General features: G+C 45.6%; 1 protein-coding gene across 3 annotated transcripts in view; it reads right to left on the bottom strand.

The window, feature by feature from the left end:
* LOC119978730 (plexin-A2-like) overlaps nucleotides 1-15,617 on the bottom strand; it is a 512,723-nt gene that overhangs the window by 205,288 nt on the left and 291,818 nt on the right. For all 3 annotated transcript variants that reach the window (XM_038820560.1, XM_038820562.1, XM_038820561.1), the window contains one exon: nucleotides 12,300-12,400. In XM_038820560.1, the coding sequence (XP_038676488.1) occupies nucleotides 12,300-12,400 (101 nt within the window). The remainder of the gene's footprint in view (nucleotides 1-12,299; nucleotides 12,401-15,617) is intronic.

The following is a 15,617-nucleotide window of genomic DNA, read 5'->3' as shown; positions in this document are numbered from 1 at the left end:
AGAACTGCTGAAAAGGCAAAATTGACTCTTCCATAACAGAATTCAGAAAAAAAAGGTTTCATCAAATCGACTCTGTCCCTTGTGTACTGAAAACATTCCAGCGCACAGAGGCAGCCTCATAATGCTAGCAGTACCAATTTCATACCAGGAAATCAATGGTGAACTTTCCACAGCATTACGACAATGATGCACTCAGAAAGGGGATCTGTAATTAAGCAGTATTGATTATGATATGCGTAGCCTGATGTCCAATCTAATAACACGGTGCATTATTCACCATTATTTCACCCTCATAGTTCAGAAGCGGTGTGCTGAGTGCAGGAACAGAAAACTGCCGCTGAGTGCTGCATGTCATTATGCGCGCCTGCTTCACAATAACATTGGGCAGGTTGCAATGGCTTACCACGTGGTAAACCCAGAACAGCTGAAAAATGAAGTACGATGTGATGCAATTGGGTAAAACTGGCTTGGAGAGTTCTGCAAGGTGGCAAATCGATTCCAGCAGAGGAGACCTGCCACTGACTTGCATCCCATTTGAACAGTCTTGATGGAATTGCTCATGCCTCTAAGCGGCAGCAGGTGGCTTCCCATGCTTTAGATCTTTTACCTGGATGGATGAATTCCTTATGTCCGATGAGATGGTGCACATGGGAATCGAGTACTATTAGTAATTGGATGGATTGGTGCCAGATCTCAGATTGTTCGCTTTCCCCCATTAAATTTCTGAGGCGACTTTTAATGGTTTCACTCACATTAATGTGCCAACCCACCAATAACAATTCACCTCAACAACATTTATAGCCAAGCAGTAACTTCAATTTTTACCCCTACGTTACTCATTTACTTGAACGTATTGATTCTCAATAGCTTCTCTTCCCACTTCCACACCGTTATCTCTGGAGAACGGGAGAAACACACCCCACTCAAATATCTATCCCAGGTCCTCTCCTTATGCTGATCTACACATCAGCCAAAAGAAACAGCACTAGTTTTTCAAATGTACACCGACAATCAACAACTCCTTCGGACCAACACCTCTTTCGTCGTCTCTTTTTTGCTAAAATTATCATTTCACCCAGTTAAATATCGGAAAGGCTGAAGTCACTGTTTTCGGTCCCCGCCCCAAATCCATTTCTTTGCTACCGATTCCATTCCTCTTCCTGGGAACTGAGGCTAAACCAGACCATTTGCAACCTTGGCGTCCGATTAGACCCCAAGATGGCCTGTCAGGCACATATCCACCCCGTCCCAAAGACCTCCAATTTTCACTGTTGTAACATTGCCCTTGCCTCAGCTTGTCTGCGACTGGAACCCTCATCCATGACTTCGATAACTCTGAACTTGACTATTCCAAAATGATTCTGGCTGACCTCCCACACGATACCATCCATAAATTTGAAGCCATCCGAAACTCTGCTGCCCATCTGTTTACGTTCATCGTCCTGTTCACGTACCTACCCCATATTCACTGACCAACATTGGCATCCAATTAGGCAACACGTCTATTTTTAAATTCTCTCAGGACCTATGGAATAGTAATTTACTCCATTTTGCTGATGGGGAAATGTCTTGCAGCATAAGCTGCCCACTGAGCCAAGAGTGCCCAATGACAATTGTAACACATGGCTATCTACAGCACTGTGATGTCACAAAAAAGGATTTGCTTTAGTTTAAAACAGGAGTTTGGGAACTACAGTTCCCAAATTACAAAGGCTTTGGGCCTTCTGGGCATGGGACTGCCAGGAAATGGCCGCACATGAGCAGTTTGTTGACTTCACCATCTTTAAGCCAAAACCGGCCCTGCGCTGAAGATAAAAGAGAAAAGTGTAACTGCGGAAAAGGGCAGGCTAGGTGATCTAAAGAGGAACACCGCTAGATAGGTCACCCAAGCAGCAGGACATTGGGAGGGGGACAGGAGAAGGTCCAAAACAAAGGAAATGATCTCAAACCAGGGAGTGGGGCACAGGCAGGTTCCAGAAGACGGTCCCAGGTAAGGGACAAGGACAGAGGTCAGATCCTGTTGAGCAAGAATTGAGAAAAAGAAACAGGGCACTAGGCACAGAGTTAAAGAGAGAACGCTGGGGAGGAGACTTGAAGCAAGGTGGGCTCGAGCAAAACCTTGATGGTCCAAGAGGGCAGCTGCAGGTTGGTGACTCTGTGCTGTGGGCCAGAAGGGTAAAGATACCCTTTGGAGTAGTGGTGTTCTGGTTGGCACAGCCAAAGATCTGAAATTGTGCTTGGAAGGTGAAGATTTTGGGCATGGCGATCCAGGAGAAATGGGTCTCAGAAGGCAAGACTGAAACACTGGAAATGAATCCTGGTGAGCTTTCCGAGTGAAAGAGACATGTGGGAGAGAATTCCCAGGCAAGTTCTTCAAAAGTGTAAATTTGAAACCCTTGTAAGAAAGACAGAGTTTCAGAGAAACTGGTCGGCTCATGGTGTGACAGGCATCTGGGTGGGTTGTTGAGAGATCCATAGAATCTGCTGTGGTTGCATCTGTCATTTACTTTAATTTGTGGTGCACCTGAGCACCAGTTGGTTCACATGCAATGAATACTTGCCTTTCTCAGATTGTACACGCCTGCAAAGATATAGCTGGGGTGAAGGAATATCCATAGAATTTCTGCAGTGCAGAAGGAAGCCATTTGGTCCATTAAGTCTGCACCAACCCTCCGAAGGAGCACTGGTAAAGGAGAGGAACAAGACTCTGAGGGCAAAGGTAGATGACTTGGAGAATAGGTTGAGGAGACAGAACCTCAGAATCGTGGGGTTATCATAGAATTTGCAGTGCAGGAGGCCATTCGGCCCATCGAGTCTGCACCGGCTCTTGGAAAGAGCACCCTACCCAAGGTCAACACCTCCACCTTATCCCCATAACCCAGTAACCCCACCCAACACTAAGGGCAATTTTGGACACTAAGGGCAATTTAGCATGGCCAATCCACCTAACCTGCACATCTTTGGACTGTGGGGGGAAACCGGAGCACCCGGAGGAAACCCACACACACACGGGGAGGATGTGCAGACTCCACACAGACAGTGACCCAAGCTGGAATCGAACCTGGGACCCTGGAGCTGTGAAGCAATTGTGCTATCCACAAGGCTACTGTGCTGCCAGAAGGAGGGCCCGAGGCCGTCTTGAGTGCTTTTTCCAGATGTTTGGTAAGATTTTGGGGGAGGGGACGGGCGAATGTCCCTCCAGAGTTGGATCGGGCCTACAGAGTACTTTGGCGGAATACTTTTTGAATACAATTCGAGTACAATTTTGAACACTCCCGTTCCATGATAAATCCTCCTGCATTCACATCACCACTATGGTACTGATGCGAGTCTCAACACTAGTTGGCTAGCCTGAGTTGTAATGGTGGTTGTAACTTGTTGTGTCTTCCATTGCAACCAGTAACAAAAGCAGCACAGGACATCCTCATGACTGGAAGCTTTCACATAGCTCTCCTCCTTGGGCTGCAATTTGGTAACGTTATGAAGGAATGGGAGATAGTGTTACCTCAACACATTAAAGATTCCAACCTAGTGGCGTTGCCCAACTTGTGTGGGTATTACTGGGGTGCGAACGTGGCAATGATTCATAGGTGGGTGATGGAGGGGGAGGGTGCCGCATGGAAGAGGTTGGAGGTGGTGTCCTGTGTGGGTACGAGTTTGGAGGCATTGGTGACGGCCCCGCTCCCACTCCCCCCGGCAAGGTACTCTACGAGTCCGGTAGTGGTGGCTTCCCTCATAATTTGGGGGCAGTGGAGGCAGCATAGGGGGGAAGTGAAGGCCTCAGTGTGGGCCCCGTTACGGGGCAATCACCGGTTTAACCAGGGAGAATAGATGGTGGGTTTCTGATGCAGGAGGAGGAAGAGGCCTCGGTGGAAGAGCTGAAAGCGAAGTGGGAGGAGGAGCTAGGGGAGGAGATCGACGATGGGACTTGGGCGGACGCCCTGGGGAGGGTGAACTCGTCCTCTTCTTACGCACGGCTCAGCTTAATTCAGCTGAAGGTGCTGCAGAGGGCGCACATGACGGGGGCCAGGATGAGCCGGTTCTTTGGGGGAGAGGACAGGTGTGGGAGGTGTTCGGGAGGCCCGGCGAAACACACCCACATGTTCTGGGCGTGTCCGGCGTTGGAGGGGTTTTGGAAGGGGGTGGCGGGGACTTTGTCCAAGGTGGTCGGCTTCAGGGTGGAGCCAGGCTGGGGGCTTACGATCTTTGGGGTAGCATCGGAGCCGGGAGTGCAGGAGGCGAGAGAGGCCTGTACCCTGGCCTTTGCGTCTCTAGTAGCCCGGCGTAGGATTCTCTTACAGTGGAGGGACGCGAAGCCCCCGAGTCCGGAGGCCTGGATTAATGACATGGCCGGGTTCATCAGGCTGAAGAAGGTCAAGTTTGCCCTGAGGGGGTCGGTACAAGGGTTCTTCCGGCGATGGCAGCCCTTTCTCGATTTTCTGGCTGAGGGTTAGAGGGTGGTCATTCTCAGCAGCAACCGGGGGGTTGTTAGGGGGCTGTCAAGGGGGTTTGTTTTTGCGACGGTGTGTTTGCTATTTTCTTCTTTTTTGTATTGTTATTCATTTATTGCTTTGTATTGGGTGGGTCCTTCTTTCTGTTTATTTCTACACCTTGTTTACTTTATTGTTGGGAGAAAATTTGTAGTGAAAAATTTGAATAAAAATTATTTTTTAAAAAAAGATTCCAGCCTAGGTTCAAATCGTACAAATAAAAAAAAACACTGGAAATATTCAGCAACTCCATCAGCATCTGTCAGGTCAGAGAAATGTCAGTTCAAATAGCAGCGTGGAACCTCAATTGAAACAGTTCTAAAACACAAATTGCATTTTTCCTTTACAGTGCCAAACTGGCTGGGCATTTCCAGAGCTTTCTGTTCTCAGTTTACATGCAAAAATTGCCCATAAAGTTTCAATTGAACATGTGGACACTTTGAAAGAGTTTGCACTGGACTGGATTTGCACTGAACTCAAGCGTGGAGCTCAAAGGGTTTGAGATGACCCACTCCAAATAGCCTTGCACCTCCAGGTTTTGCTACCTTTAGGATTTAGGTTCGGTCAGGTAGCGGTTCCAGGGTTATCGCCCGTTTCCACGTCCACCTATGTGTGAAACTACGTTGCACTGAATGACAAGGGTGATTTCCACGTTTCAAAATCAGCCAGTCATTTTTCAAGTGAGAGTGGCTTTAATAAGTATTTTTTTATGAGACTATTTTGAGGCTCATTCCTACAGCTCCTCCTCAAAGACCGAGAACTCCAAACCATTCAGAATTGAAAGGACAAACGGACGCCAGTAATAAAGCCATATGTCAAATTTTCCAACTTGTCAGAACTCTACTCTGCTGCAGTAATCCTTCATGCTGTAATGACCCTGCAGAGCTGAATGCTTTGTACTGAGGGAATATTTCTTTTGCAGAGGTAAGCAATTATATTGTCGCAAGAAGACATTATAATACCACGGTATTCATGAATTGTATTATATTAACTGACAAGTGCATCATGTTAGTCGCATAACTAGGATTCTTTAGAAAACGACTACTGATATATTCCTGCTTACTAAATTGAGAGTGGAATGTTATTTTCATCTCAAGAAATTATTAATGAAGGCTTCACCTTTCGAACCTGGTTTCTCTATCGAAGATTATAGTTCCCGGACGAAAAACCCATGATGAACAGATTTTAAAACTCTGATTGCTAACCTTATGAAAGGTGGTTCAGGGCAGCACGGCGGCACAGTGTTTAGCATTGCTGCCTACGGCGCTGAGGACCCGGGTTCGAATCCCGGCCCTGGGTCACTGTCCGTGTGGAGTTTGCACATTCTCCCCGTGTCTGCGTGGGTTTCACCCCCACAACCCAAAGATGTGCAGGGTAGGTGGATTGGCCACTCTAAATTGCCCCTTAATTGGAAAAAATAATTGGGTACTCTAAATTTATATTAAAAAAAAATGAAAGGTGGTTCAGCCACAATTAACTGAATTAACGGACTGTTTGCTTTGGCTGCTTAAGGCATTTATTGGCAACAGCGAGGTTACCGTATCTTCAAGCCCTAAAGCAGTCTGGTTTTACACAACACCTGCTAGGGGTTTAGTCTTCTTGTTCTTTTAAATCAGCTCTCCCTTCAAACAATTGCTTTCTTCTGTGATCAAGAAACGTAAGCATTATTTACCCCCAAATGGATATAATGTTGCAGTGGTGCCAGTCAGAAATCATTCAAGAAACTTAACTGATCATCACTTCCTCCAATGCCCAAAGGTTTTTGAACAGGTTTATTCCCCCTCCCCGCCTTCTAAGCTGAGAGCCTCATTTTTACCCCTCTTCATGACAGAGATGCTGCTCTTTTGGCTTCACCCCACGCCCTGCTCTCTCACTCTGACACATTTCTTGATGCTAACTCCCGATCCCACTGCTGTGCAATGCTGTGCTCTGCACACACGGGGCTGGATGCTCCGGTTACCGACGCAGAAATTGCGTTCGGCGATCGTCCTGGAGAATCAAAGTCCCTGACCAAATCGGGGGCGGCGCCGCTTTCGCGATGCTCCGCTCCCTCCAAAGCGCCGTATCGACAGCCTCAGGATGTTGCTCGAGGCCAGCCCCCTGATGCTCTGCCCCCGAATGGCTGTTTTCCCGACGGCGTTGGTCTCACACGTTGGGAACTCGGCGTGACGGCTGCAGGCTCAGTCCAGCACTGCCACAGTCGGGGGAGGGCCGGTCTGTGGGCATGGAGGACTTTATCAGGGGCTGGGGGCACTGTTGTGGGTTGGTCTGGGATGCGCGAGCCAGTCAAAGAGGGGGCACTATTTCGCAGGCCGGGTCCGCGAGCGGCCGGCACCATGTTGCACGGCACGGCAATTCTCCGGCCCGCATCGGCAGCTGAAGCTGGGTGCTCTACCTGCTGGCATGCTAACCCCCAGCTACACGGAGGATCGGTAGCCGTTTTGCACCAAATTATCGGGCGTTAAACACCACCGTTCTAACCCCGGCGTGAGGACATAGCCTCACATTCAGAGAATCCAGCCCAGGAACTCCCATTTGGGAAAAAAAGTGTTCCGAAAGCTGGAAGTCAAGGTGCAGCGAATGGCACAAAACTCATGCCCAGAGCTAAGCAACAGCATCCAGAGCCTATGGGCAAGTTATCTCAGGGCAGTAAACACTCAACTGCAGCTCCAGCTTTTATTGCAACAGCTGATCAGTCAAGAAGAACAAGAAAAATGGCTCATTCAGACAAAAGCTCTCACATCTGCGCATGCCGATGGTTTCACTCGACGGAAAGAAGCAGCAAATTTAATTTCCGCACAAAGGTGGGCTTTGTCTATCCAAATAGGACTTTGTTTTGTGGGCGTTCAGGTTTTGTAGGACTTTGTTTTGAAATGTAAATAGCTTTCAATTTGAGTTTAAAGTTTATTTAGCAACAAAGAACCAAAATCCAGACAAGCGACACAGCAAGCCGATTTATCTACCTTCATACAGGGCAACGGTCAACTCTCACTTGTCTCACCTTTCCGATTTACAGCACCCAAATAAAGGAAAAGCAAAACAAACAAAATCTGATCAGTGTTACTACAAATCTTATGATCTCCTGCGAGTTCAACCAGCAACTTTTTAAAGCTACTGCCTGGAGACCCAACATAAATCAAATATTGATGCTACCTGTTCCCTACAACATTGCTTCAAAACTTTGGCTTCTCCTTGTCAAGCATACTAGCCAATCCAAGAAAGTACTTAAAGACATGGAAGAACAAAGTTTATGGTGCAAAGTGAAGCTTTGTTTTTAAAAGAATAGAAAATTGCAGTGGATTTTGTATTCTTTCAGAGTTCATGAAATCATGTGGGATATGTGCATGATTAACAAGTAGTTTTTGCTGGATTTTACATGGCTACATTAGTGCAAGCGTCAGTTAAACAAGGTGACTTAAATACATATTCGTCTTCAGCACTACCAGCAGAAATTTTGTCAGTTTAATGCTTATATAAATACCCTGCCACAAGATGTCATCAGTGTATTTTTACGACCACCACAGAACTCAATCTGACATCTTACCTTCTGGAATCGCAACTTGCATATTGATGTAACATCAATTCACTACGAGACGATGAGAACGAGTGAACATAGGCTTTACTATCCAAGAACTTGCCTGCCTGCGACTGCTGTAACAATGAGCGCCGCCCATAGGCGGCAGGTCTATACAACCCCGGGGGTGGGTGGGGGGGGGGGGGGGGGGGGGGGGGGGGGGGCAGAGGCAGAGCCCACCAGGATTCCAGTACAATACATGGAAGGAGATCATATTACCATTCCCTGGCCATAGGCCACAGTACTATACAGACAACTTATATTATGGTGAATACATTCACCACACATATATATCTGCCGGTAGAGTAAACGTGCATTTATGGCCAACTGTTTTGAATTTTTATACTGCTAAGATCGGCTTTATATATACGTTTGAAAATATAGGTGATGTAAAGATCCTCCCGTTTAACCCCTGTTTGTTCCCGTGTATTCCCTTAGTTTTCTTTTGTTTTGGCTTTTATAATTTGTCTACCTGGACAATTAATGGGACCTATCCCTTTAAGATAGACTTCATCTTTAATTTTAAAAAATAATCCAGCAAGATGTGCTGACATTGGTGATGCCTCATCTTGATGGACTTGGCTGTTGACTAATGAGCTGATAGTGTATGCTGGTTGGTGCTGGCCGTTTCGGAATGTTCTGCCCAAGGACAGGAAGGCTTCATCTGGTTTATAGTTTTCATTTTGAACTCACAGCTGAAGGAGGATTTTTTGAATTTCTCTCTCCCCAAAAGGGTAAATCCCTCTCAAAGACCCCAGTTGGAGGCTGTTAGATATTCTAATAAGACTGGACACCAAGTAAGAATAAGACCGAAGTTGAGAGCTGGGTTTGAGGGGAGACAAAGAACCTTAAGGATCCAATCCAAACTTGAGCTGGAAGCAGGGTCAGTTGTTAAAAAACCCTTCTTGCATTCTCATGGGGAGAACTCCGTTCTTTCCTCAAAAAGGCTGCTGGTCATTCTGTTGGGGTTGGAAACAAGTCAGAATTAAACAGACCTAAAGTGGATCCTTCGAGTGAAGGCCTAAGTTAATAAGAGTTAAAGTGACTCTCCAGAGGGAATCCCACAGCCTGGGGATTCGGACTGAATGTTCCAGCCAGAAGATCTGTGTTAGCCATCCAACCGGTGGTTCTTAATCACTTCTGCGGGGGGGGGGGGGGGGGGGGGGGGGGGGGGGGGGGGCATTACTCTAATATAATTATTGCATGTCATATCTTTATTGTTGTTATAAATTAACTGTTTCTGTGTTTCACTTACAAATCTGGTGCCTATAAGTCATTGGAGCAGTTGAGAGCCAAAGATCTCAGAAACTTTTAATGAATGACTGGTTAATTCACTCACTTGTGTTGGGACTCAGAGGTTGTGGGGCTAGAATGGACAGCGCACTCGCCCAGGGTGTTGTAACAGTGCTAACAATTCTCAAAGAAAGAAAATTTGAATGACAAATGCTTTTAAATATATTGTGCTATTGTGCATTTGATATACTGGCAGCATGGGTATTCAGTGACCTAAATTCAACAACCGTTTCATTATCTTTCTTTTCAATGGCATCTTTGTCCCACCTTCAATGAATTTTTTTAAAATCCATATTTTTTGGGTCCATCAGAAATAGAAAAAAACCATTCCATCTGTTCAATTGTTTACGCTTTGGGTTTTATTGCCGAGTGTGATAGTTGGTGTTATGGTTTCACAAATCATCAAGGAGCAGGAGAAAGGCGTTTGATTTCCACAAAACACAATAGCCTTTCATTTATGAAAAGGCCAAAAAATGTATGTGGCAAGCATGGAAAAGAAAATGCCTTCAGAAAAATAGTAAATATAATCCCAAAAATCAAGTGTGCCGACTCGATTAACTTCAAAAATGCTTGATTTTCATTATGTTTTCATTCCCCAACTTGGGTATATGCCTTATTCATCACTTCACTGTTGCTATTTACTTGCAGTGTTGGAGAATTTTTCAGGTTATTATGGAATGACCCTCAGGGCAGAACTAGTCAATCCTGTCCAGCTATAAATGACTGCATAAATTTAGGTGCCCCGTCTATCTTGCAATAATCTGACATGCTCAACTCTAAAGAGGGATTTAGTTTGGGGAAAGAATTTGATAAGATATATCACTCATCACAAAGTCATTTTTTGGTTTTTGAACTGAGATTTTATTTTTCTACCTTTTTTCCCCCCTGTTCTGACCGAATCCACTGACCAAGCATCTCCCAATGGTCGCACACTTTCCAATATTTCTGGACACTTAATATTGAAGGGCAGGCCAAAGGATTAGGTGACCAATCAAGGCTGCCCCACAGATGGGATCACCATTAGCTTCCAAACTCAAAGAAAAGTGCAGCACATTATTTAATAATAATAATCGCTTATTGTCGCACGTCGGCTTCAATGAAGTTACTGTGAAAAGCCCCTAGTCGCCACATTCCGGCGCCTGTTCGGGGAGGCCAGTACGATAGGCAAAGTAACACTATTTTCCTTTACCCGCACAGATCCACAAACAGTTTGATTTGCCCACAGCCTTACCCGCTCCCTGTTACAATAGCCTCATTCAGTTTGATAAGCCACTAAGAACTCTTGTTCTCCCCCAACTCTGACCTTTTGTGAATCTTGTTGTTCGCCCCCAAATGGGATTTAGCCAAAAAGACCTTAAACTTGATTGAAGCATACATGATCCTCAGGGGTAGTGATAGGGTGGGTGTGGAGAAGGTGGGTGCAATCTACTGGCTGTTCACGCCGGCAGGATATTCCGGTCCCACACCGCTGCCCGCGTTTCCCGGCGATGAGGGGTGCAGTCACTGGGAAATCCCCAGTTGACAACGGCGGGTTGGTAAATCCCGCTTGCGGTCTGCCTCCACCTCCGAAAAACACGCGGCAGGTTGGTCGGTAAATCCCATCTGATGTTTTTTCCTGTGGAGGAATCTAGAACTAGAGGTCACTGTTTAAAAGGGGGGGTGGGGGATTTAAAATGGAGATGAGGCCCAATTATCACTCAGAGGGTCGTGAGTCTTTGGGCCTCTCCCCCCTCAGACGGTGGTGGAAGCACAATCTTTGAATATTTTGAAGGCAGAGGTAGTTAGATTCTTGGTAAGCAAGAGGGTGATAGGTTATGGGGGGGGGGGGTTATTTAAGATGGTAGAGCAGGTTCGAGGGACCGAATGGCCTGCTCCTGGTTCATTTGGTAACTTCGGAAATTTCCTTCCTTTACTTCTGCACCTCTCTTTCTTCCTTTAAGACCCTCCTTAGAATCTGCCTACCTTCTTAACCGAGCTGTAGGTCACCCAAATATCCCATTGTTTGGCTGGATGTCAAACTTTATCCGATTGTGCTCCTGTCAAATGGCGAGGGTCCTATATTAAATACACTATATGAATGTAAGTTGCGGTTGTTTCCTGCCCCTCTATGCATCTCTCCAAATGCTTCAAGTTAACTTATAAAATCCAATTAGCAAGGCAACAGACAAAAAGCGCCACACATGTAGTTAGCTTCAGGTTCATTTACTGCTGGAATCAAAATACATGAGGGCCACAGGTCCTAAGGAGCCTGAAATGTTAAGATCATTGCAAAAAGGTTTAACTAAACTATGCCATCTAGAGGTGATCACTTTCTCCACGCATACCATCCTAAGCCACCTAGCAGACAACTTGTTCCCAGTCAGAAGTTTTAAAATTGTTACAGGGAGTCTGATAAAGTTAATTGTTAAAGAGCTGGGTAAAAATAGCATTGAACAGAGAAGTCATTTTTGCACAGTGTGGCACAGAGCTGCTAGACTGCGTGGTTCGAGTTTCGTCAATCACAATCTGTGCATTTCATCTTGAATAAAAACAAACCATGCTCCCATGGCACTGAATCCTTCAGACCAAGCTACATTCCAGGTGGAATTACTGGTCTGTTTCGAGTTAGTTGCTCCCAGCAAGGGTGGCAGTGGAAGAGGTACCACAATTGGTCTCAACGGTGGTGGTCTAGAGAAAACAAAAAGCAAGCAACATTCTTGTCCAATTTCTGTGATCCTTGCTGGAAATTCGTGCTCGACATTGATTGTCTCATATTTCTATATCCTGCCACCACTCAGTCTAAATTCACAGATAAATATTCACTGGAGTCTCGTTAGAGGGTTGAGTGATCTCCAGGGGGTTGAGGGAGCATAAAGGAACATGTTCGGGAAAAAGGTTGTTAACCAAGTATGTTTCCATTGTTAATAAATAAATGCACAAATGAGCAACTTTTTGATACCTACATGTTGTGAAGCACACACCAGCCGCAGTGAGGGTCTCCAGAACTTAGACATTTGCTGCATGTCTCGTATTGTTCACATGATTCTACCGGCACCCTCGAGAGCTAAAAAAGAAAACCAAAACACAAACATCAGGATGAGGCACAGATAGAGCGGACTGGCTTGAAACTCTCTTGTGATAGGTTAGCAACCAATTTGTTAGAACATATGAAATAGGAACAATTTATACCAATAACCTAGATGAGGGGAGCGAAAGCTGCAAAGATACGGAGGAAAGTGAAGACAATATAAGGAGGTCGCAGATGTAGATATCCATGTATGTCCAAGCAGATGGAGTGAGCGGGTAGCCAATCTGGCAAATGGAATCAAGGGCTGGATTCTCCATTCCCCCAGTCGTGTGTTACACGGCGGTGTTCCAGCCGGAGTAACACTTCACTGGCAGCGGGTTTCTGTACTTGTCAATGGGATTTCCCATTGAAGCCACCCCATGGCGCCGGGAAGCCCAATGGTGCGCTGCCGACGGTAAAAGTGAATCGCAATGGTTGGAGAATTCCGGCCATAATGTGGGAAGATGTGTAGTTTTCCACTTTGGCAGGAAGAATAAAAAGGCAGAGTTTCACATAAACAGAAACGGTTGCAGAATTCCAAGGTGCAGAGGGATCTAGGCGTCCTAGTGCATGAATCCCAAAATATTTGTATGCAGAAAATGGGGTTAGCTTCAATGAATTTTTTAGTTGGCATGGACCAGCATCTCCGTGCCGTAGATTCTATGATTCTACAGCAAAAGGAATTATATCCTTTACTATAAAAGAAGAATCAAACATAAAAGTAAGGATGTTATGCTTCAGTTATGCAGGGCATAACACCCCACCTTGAAAACTGTGCGCAGCTTTGGTCTCCTTATTTAAAGGAACAATGTAAATGCATTGGAGGCGGTTCAGAGGAGGTTTAATCATTGAATTTTACAGTGCAGAAGAAGGCCATTCGGCCCATCGAGTCTGCACCGGCTCTTGGAAAGAGCACCCTACCCAAGCCCACACCTCCACCCTATTCCCATAACCCAGAAACCCCACCCAACACTAAGGGCAATTGTGGATACGAAGGGCAATTTATCATGGCCAATCCACCTAACCTGCACATCTTTGGACTGTGGGAGGAAACCGGAGCACCCGGAGGAAACCCACGCACATACGGGGAGAACGTGCAGACAGTGACCCAAGCCGGGAACCGAACCTGGGACCCTGGAGCTGTGAAGCAATTGTGCTAACCACTATGCTACCGTGCTGCACTTGACTAGATTGATACCTGGAATGAGTGGGTTGTCTTTTTTTTGAAGCAGGTGTAATGAGATAGTTTAATCAGCATCTCTAGCAGCATGAGGTCAAAAGGAAAAGTGACTATGCTAACATACCAACAGTCAAAATATTCCCCCAGTCTTCCTGCCATTTCCTTGCAAGGCTCTGACTCTGGGATAGACGTTCACTGATGCCAGCAAACCCTCTGGCACCCAAGCAGCCTTTCCGAGCGGGTTGTCTTATTTGGAAAGCTTAGACAGGCTGTGCTCGTTTTTCACTGGAGTTTAGAATAATGAGGGGTGACTTCATTGAAGCATACACAATCCTGAACGGTCTTAATAAGGGGAATGTGGAAAGGATGTTCCCTCTTGTGGGTGAGTCTGGAACTAGAGGGCACCATTTTAGAACAAGGGGTCTCCATTTTGGGACAAAGGTGAGGGGAACTCTCAAAGGGTTGTGCGACGTTGGAACTCTACAAACGAAGGCAGTGGAAGTGGGGTCATTGAATATTTTTAAAGACAGAGGCAGATAGATTCTATTAGGTAAGGGAATTAAAGGAGGTAAGGGAATGAAATGTGATCAGTGGTAGATGGGAATGTGAAGTTCAAAACACAAACAAATCAGCCATGGTCTTATTGAATGGCACAGCAAGCTCGAGGGGCCAAATGAGGAGCTGGTTTAGCACAGTGGGCTATGATAGCTGGCTTGTAATGCAGAACAAGACCAGCAGCGCAGGTTCAATTCTCGTTCTAGCCTCCCCGAACAGGCGCCGGAATGTGGCGACTAGGGGCTTTTCATAGTAACTTCATTGAAGCCTACCTGTGACAATAAGCGATCATTATTATTATTAAATGGCCTACACTTGCTCCAATTCAGTATGTTTTAGTCGGTCATATGCCACCTTGATCCTGTTTCCCCATTGAAGATCATGGCTAATTATGCATATCAAATCCATTTTCCACTCTCTGCCTATATACTTTGGTGTCCAAACGTTCTTTGATCTCATTCTTAAATATACTCACTAAGAAGTCACAACCTGCTGGGGCAGAGAATGACAAAAAAAAAATCACAGCTCATGTGAAGAAATATCTCCTTGCTCTGAATGGTCAATCCTTATCCTGATACCAGCCTCTCAGCATCTATCCTTAATACCTGCCCATCCAACCCCTCTGTAATGTTCATGTTGGATGGCCTGATTTATATTACAAGAACACTTGTAGCTCAAGCTATAAACGATTTATTAACATTTACTGTGGGTCAAAAATACCCAAAACAACAGATGAATAACAGTGTGAACATGCTCAAGCAACCTTTCACCAGCTCCCTTGTCAATCTGAGGTCACCTGACTGACTCTAACATTCACTTATATACTACTGAGATTCCTAGTGGCCAGTCGATGAATTATGACACAACCATGATATCACTGCACCCTTTACTTATAATAATCCATAATCTTTATTATTGTCACAAGTAGACTTACATTAAGACTGCAATGAAGGTACTGTGAAAAGCCCCTAGTCAGCACATTCCAGCGCTTGTTCGGATACACAGAGGGAGAATTCAGAATTTCCAATTCACATAACAGCACATCTTTCAGGACTTGTGGGAGGAAACCGGAGCACCCGGAGAAAACCAAACAGACACGGGGGAGAACGTGCCGACTCCGCGCACAGACAGTGACCCAAGCCAGGAATCAAACCTGGGACCATGGTGCAGTGAAGAAACAGCGCTAACCACTGTGCTACCGTGCCACCCTTTCAAAGACACTAACCCATTTATTTTAAATATTAATAGACTAGTACATCCTAAACATGAAAAGGGTATGCTTTTCATTTAATTCATCAACTGATGGCAACTGGCCTGAAAGTCCAGCTGGATTTTCATTTGGACATCAGTGATCATTAGTGATATTCATCAATGACTGCATTATAGTCATTTTATAGCAACCTGAACCTTACCTGGGGCAACTGAGCAACTTTGAAAGAGACTTCAAACAAGCACCTTCAAAAGGTGGCCTTTTCTGTT

Source organism: Scyliorhinus canicula, chromosome 15 (assembly GCF_902713615.1).
Source record: "Scyliorhinus canicula chromosome 15, sScyCan1.1, whole genome shotgun sequence".
In the NCBI taxonomy this organism is placed as follows: Eukaryota; Metazoa; Chordata; class Chondrichthyes; order Carcharhiniformes; family Scyliorhinidae; genus Scyliorhinus; species Scyliorhinus canicula.
This window is presented reverse-complemented; position numbering and strand designations above follow the sequence as displayed.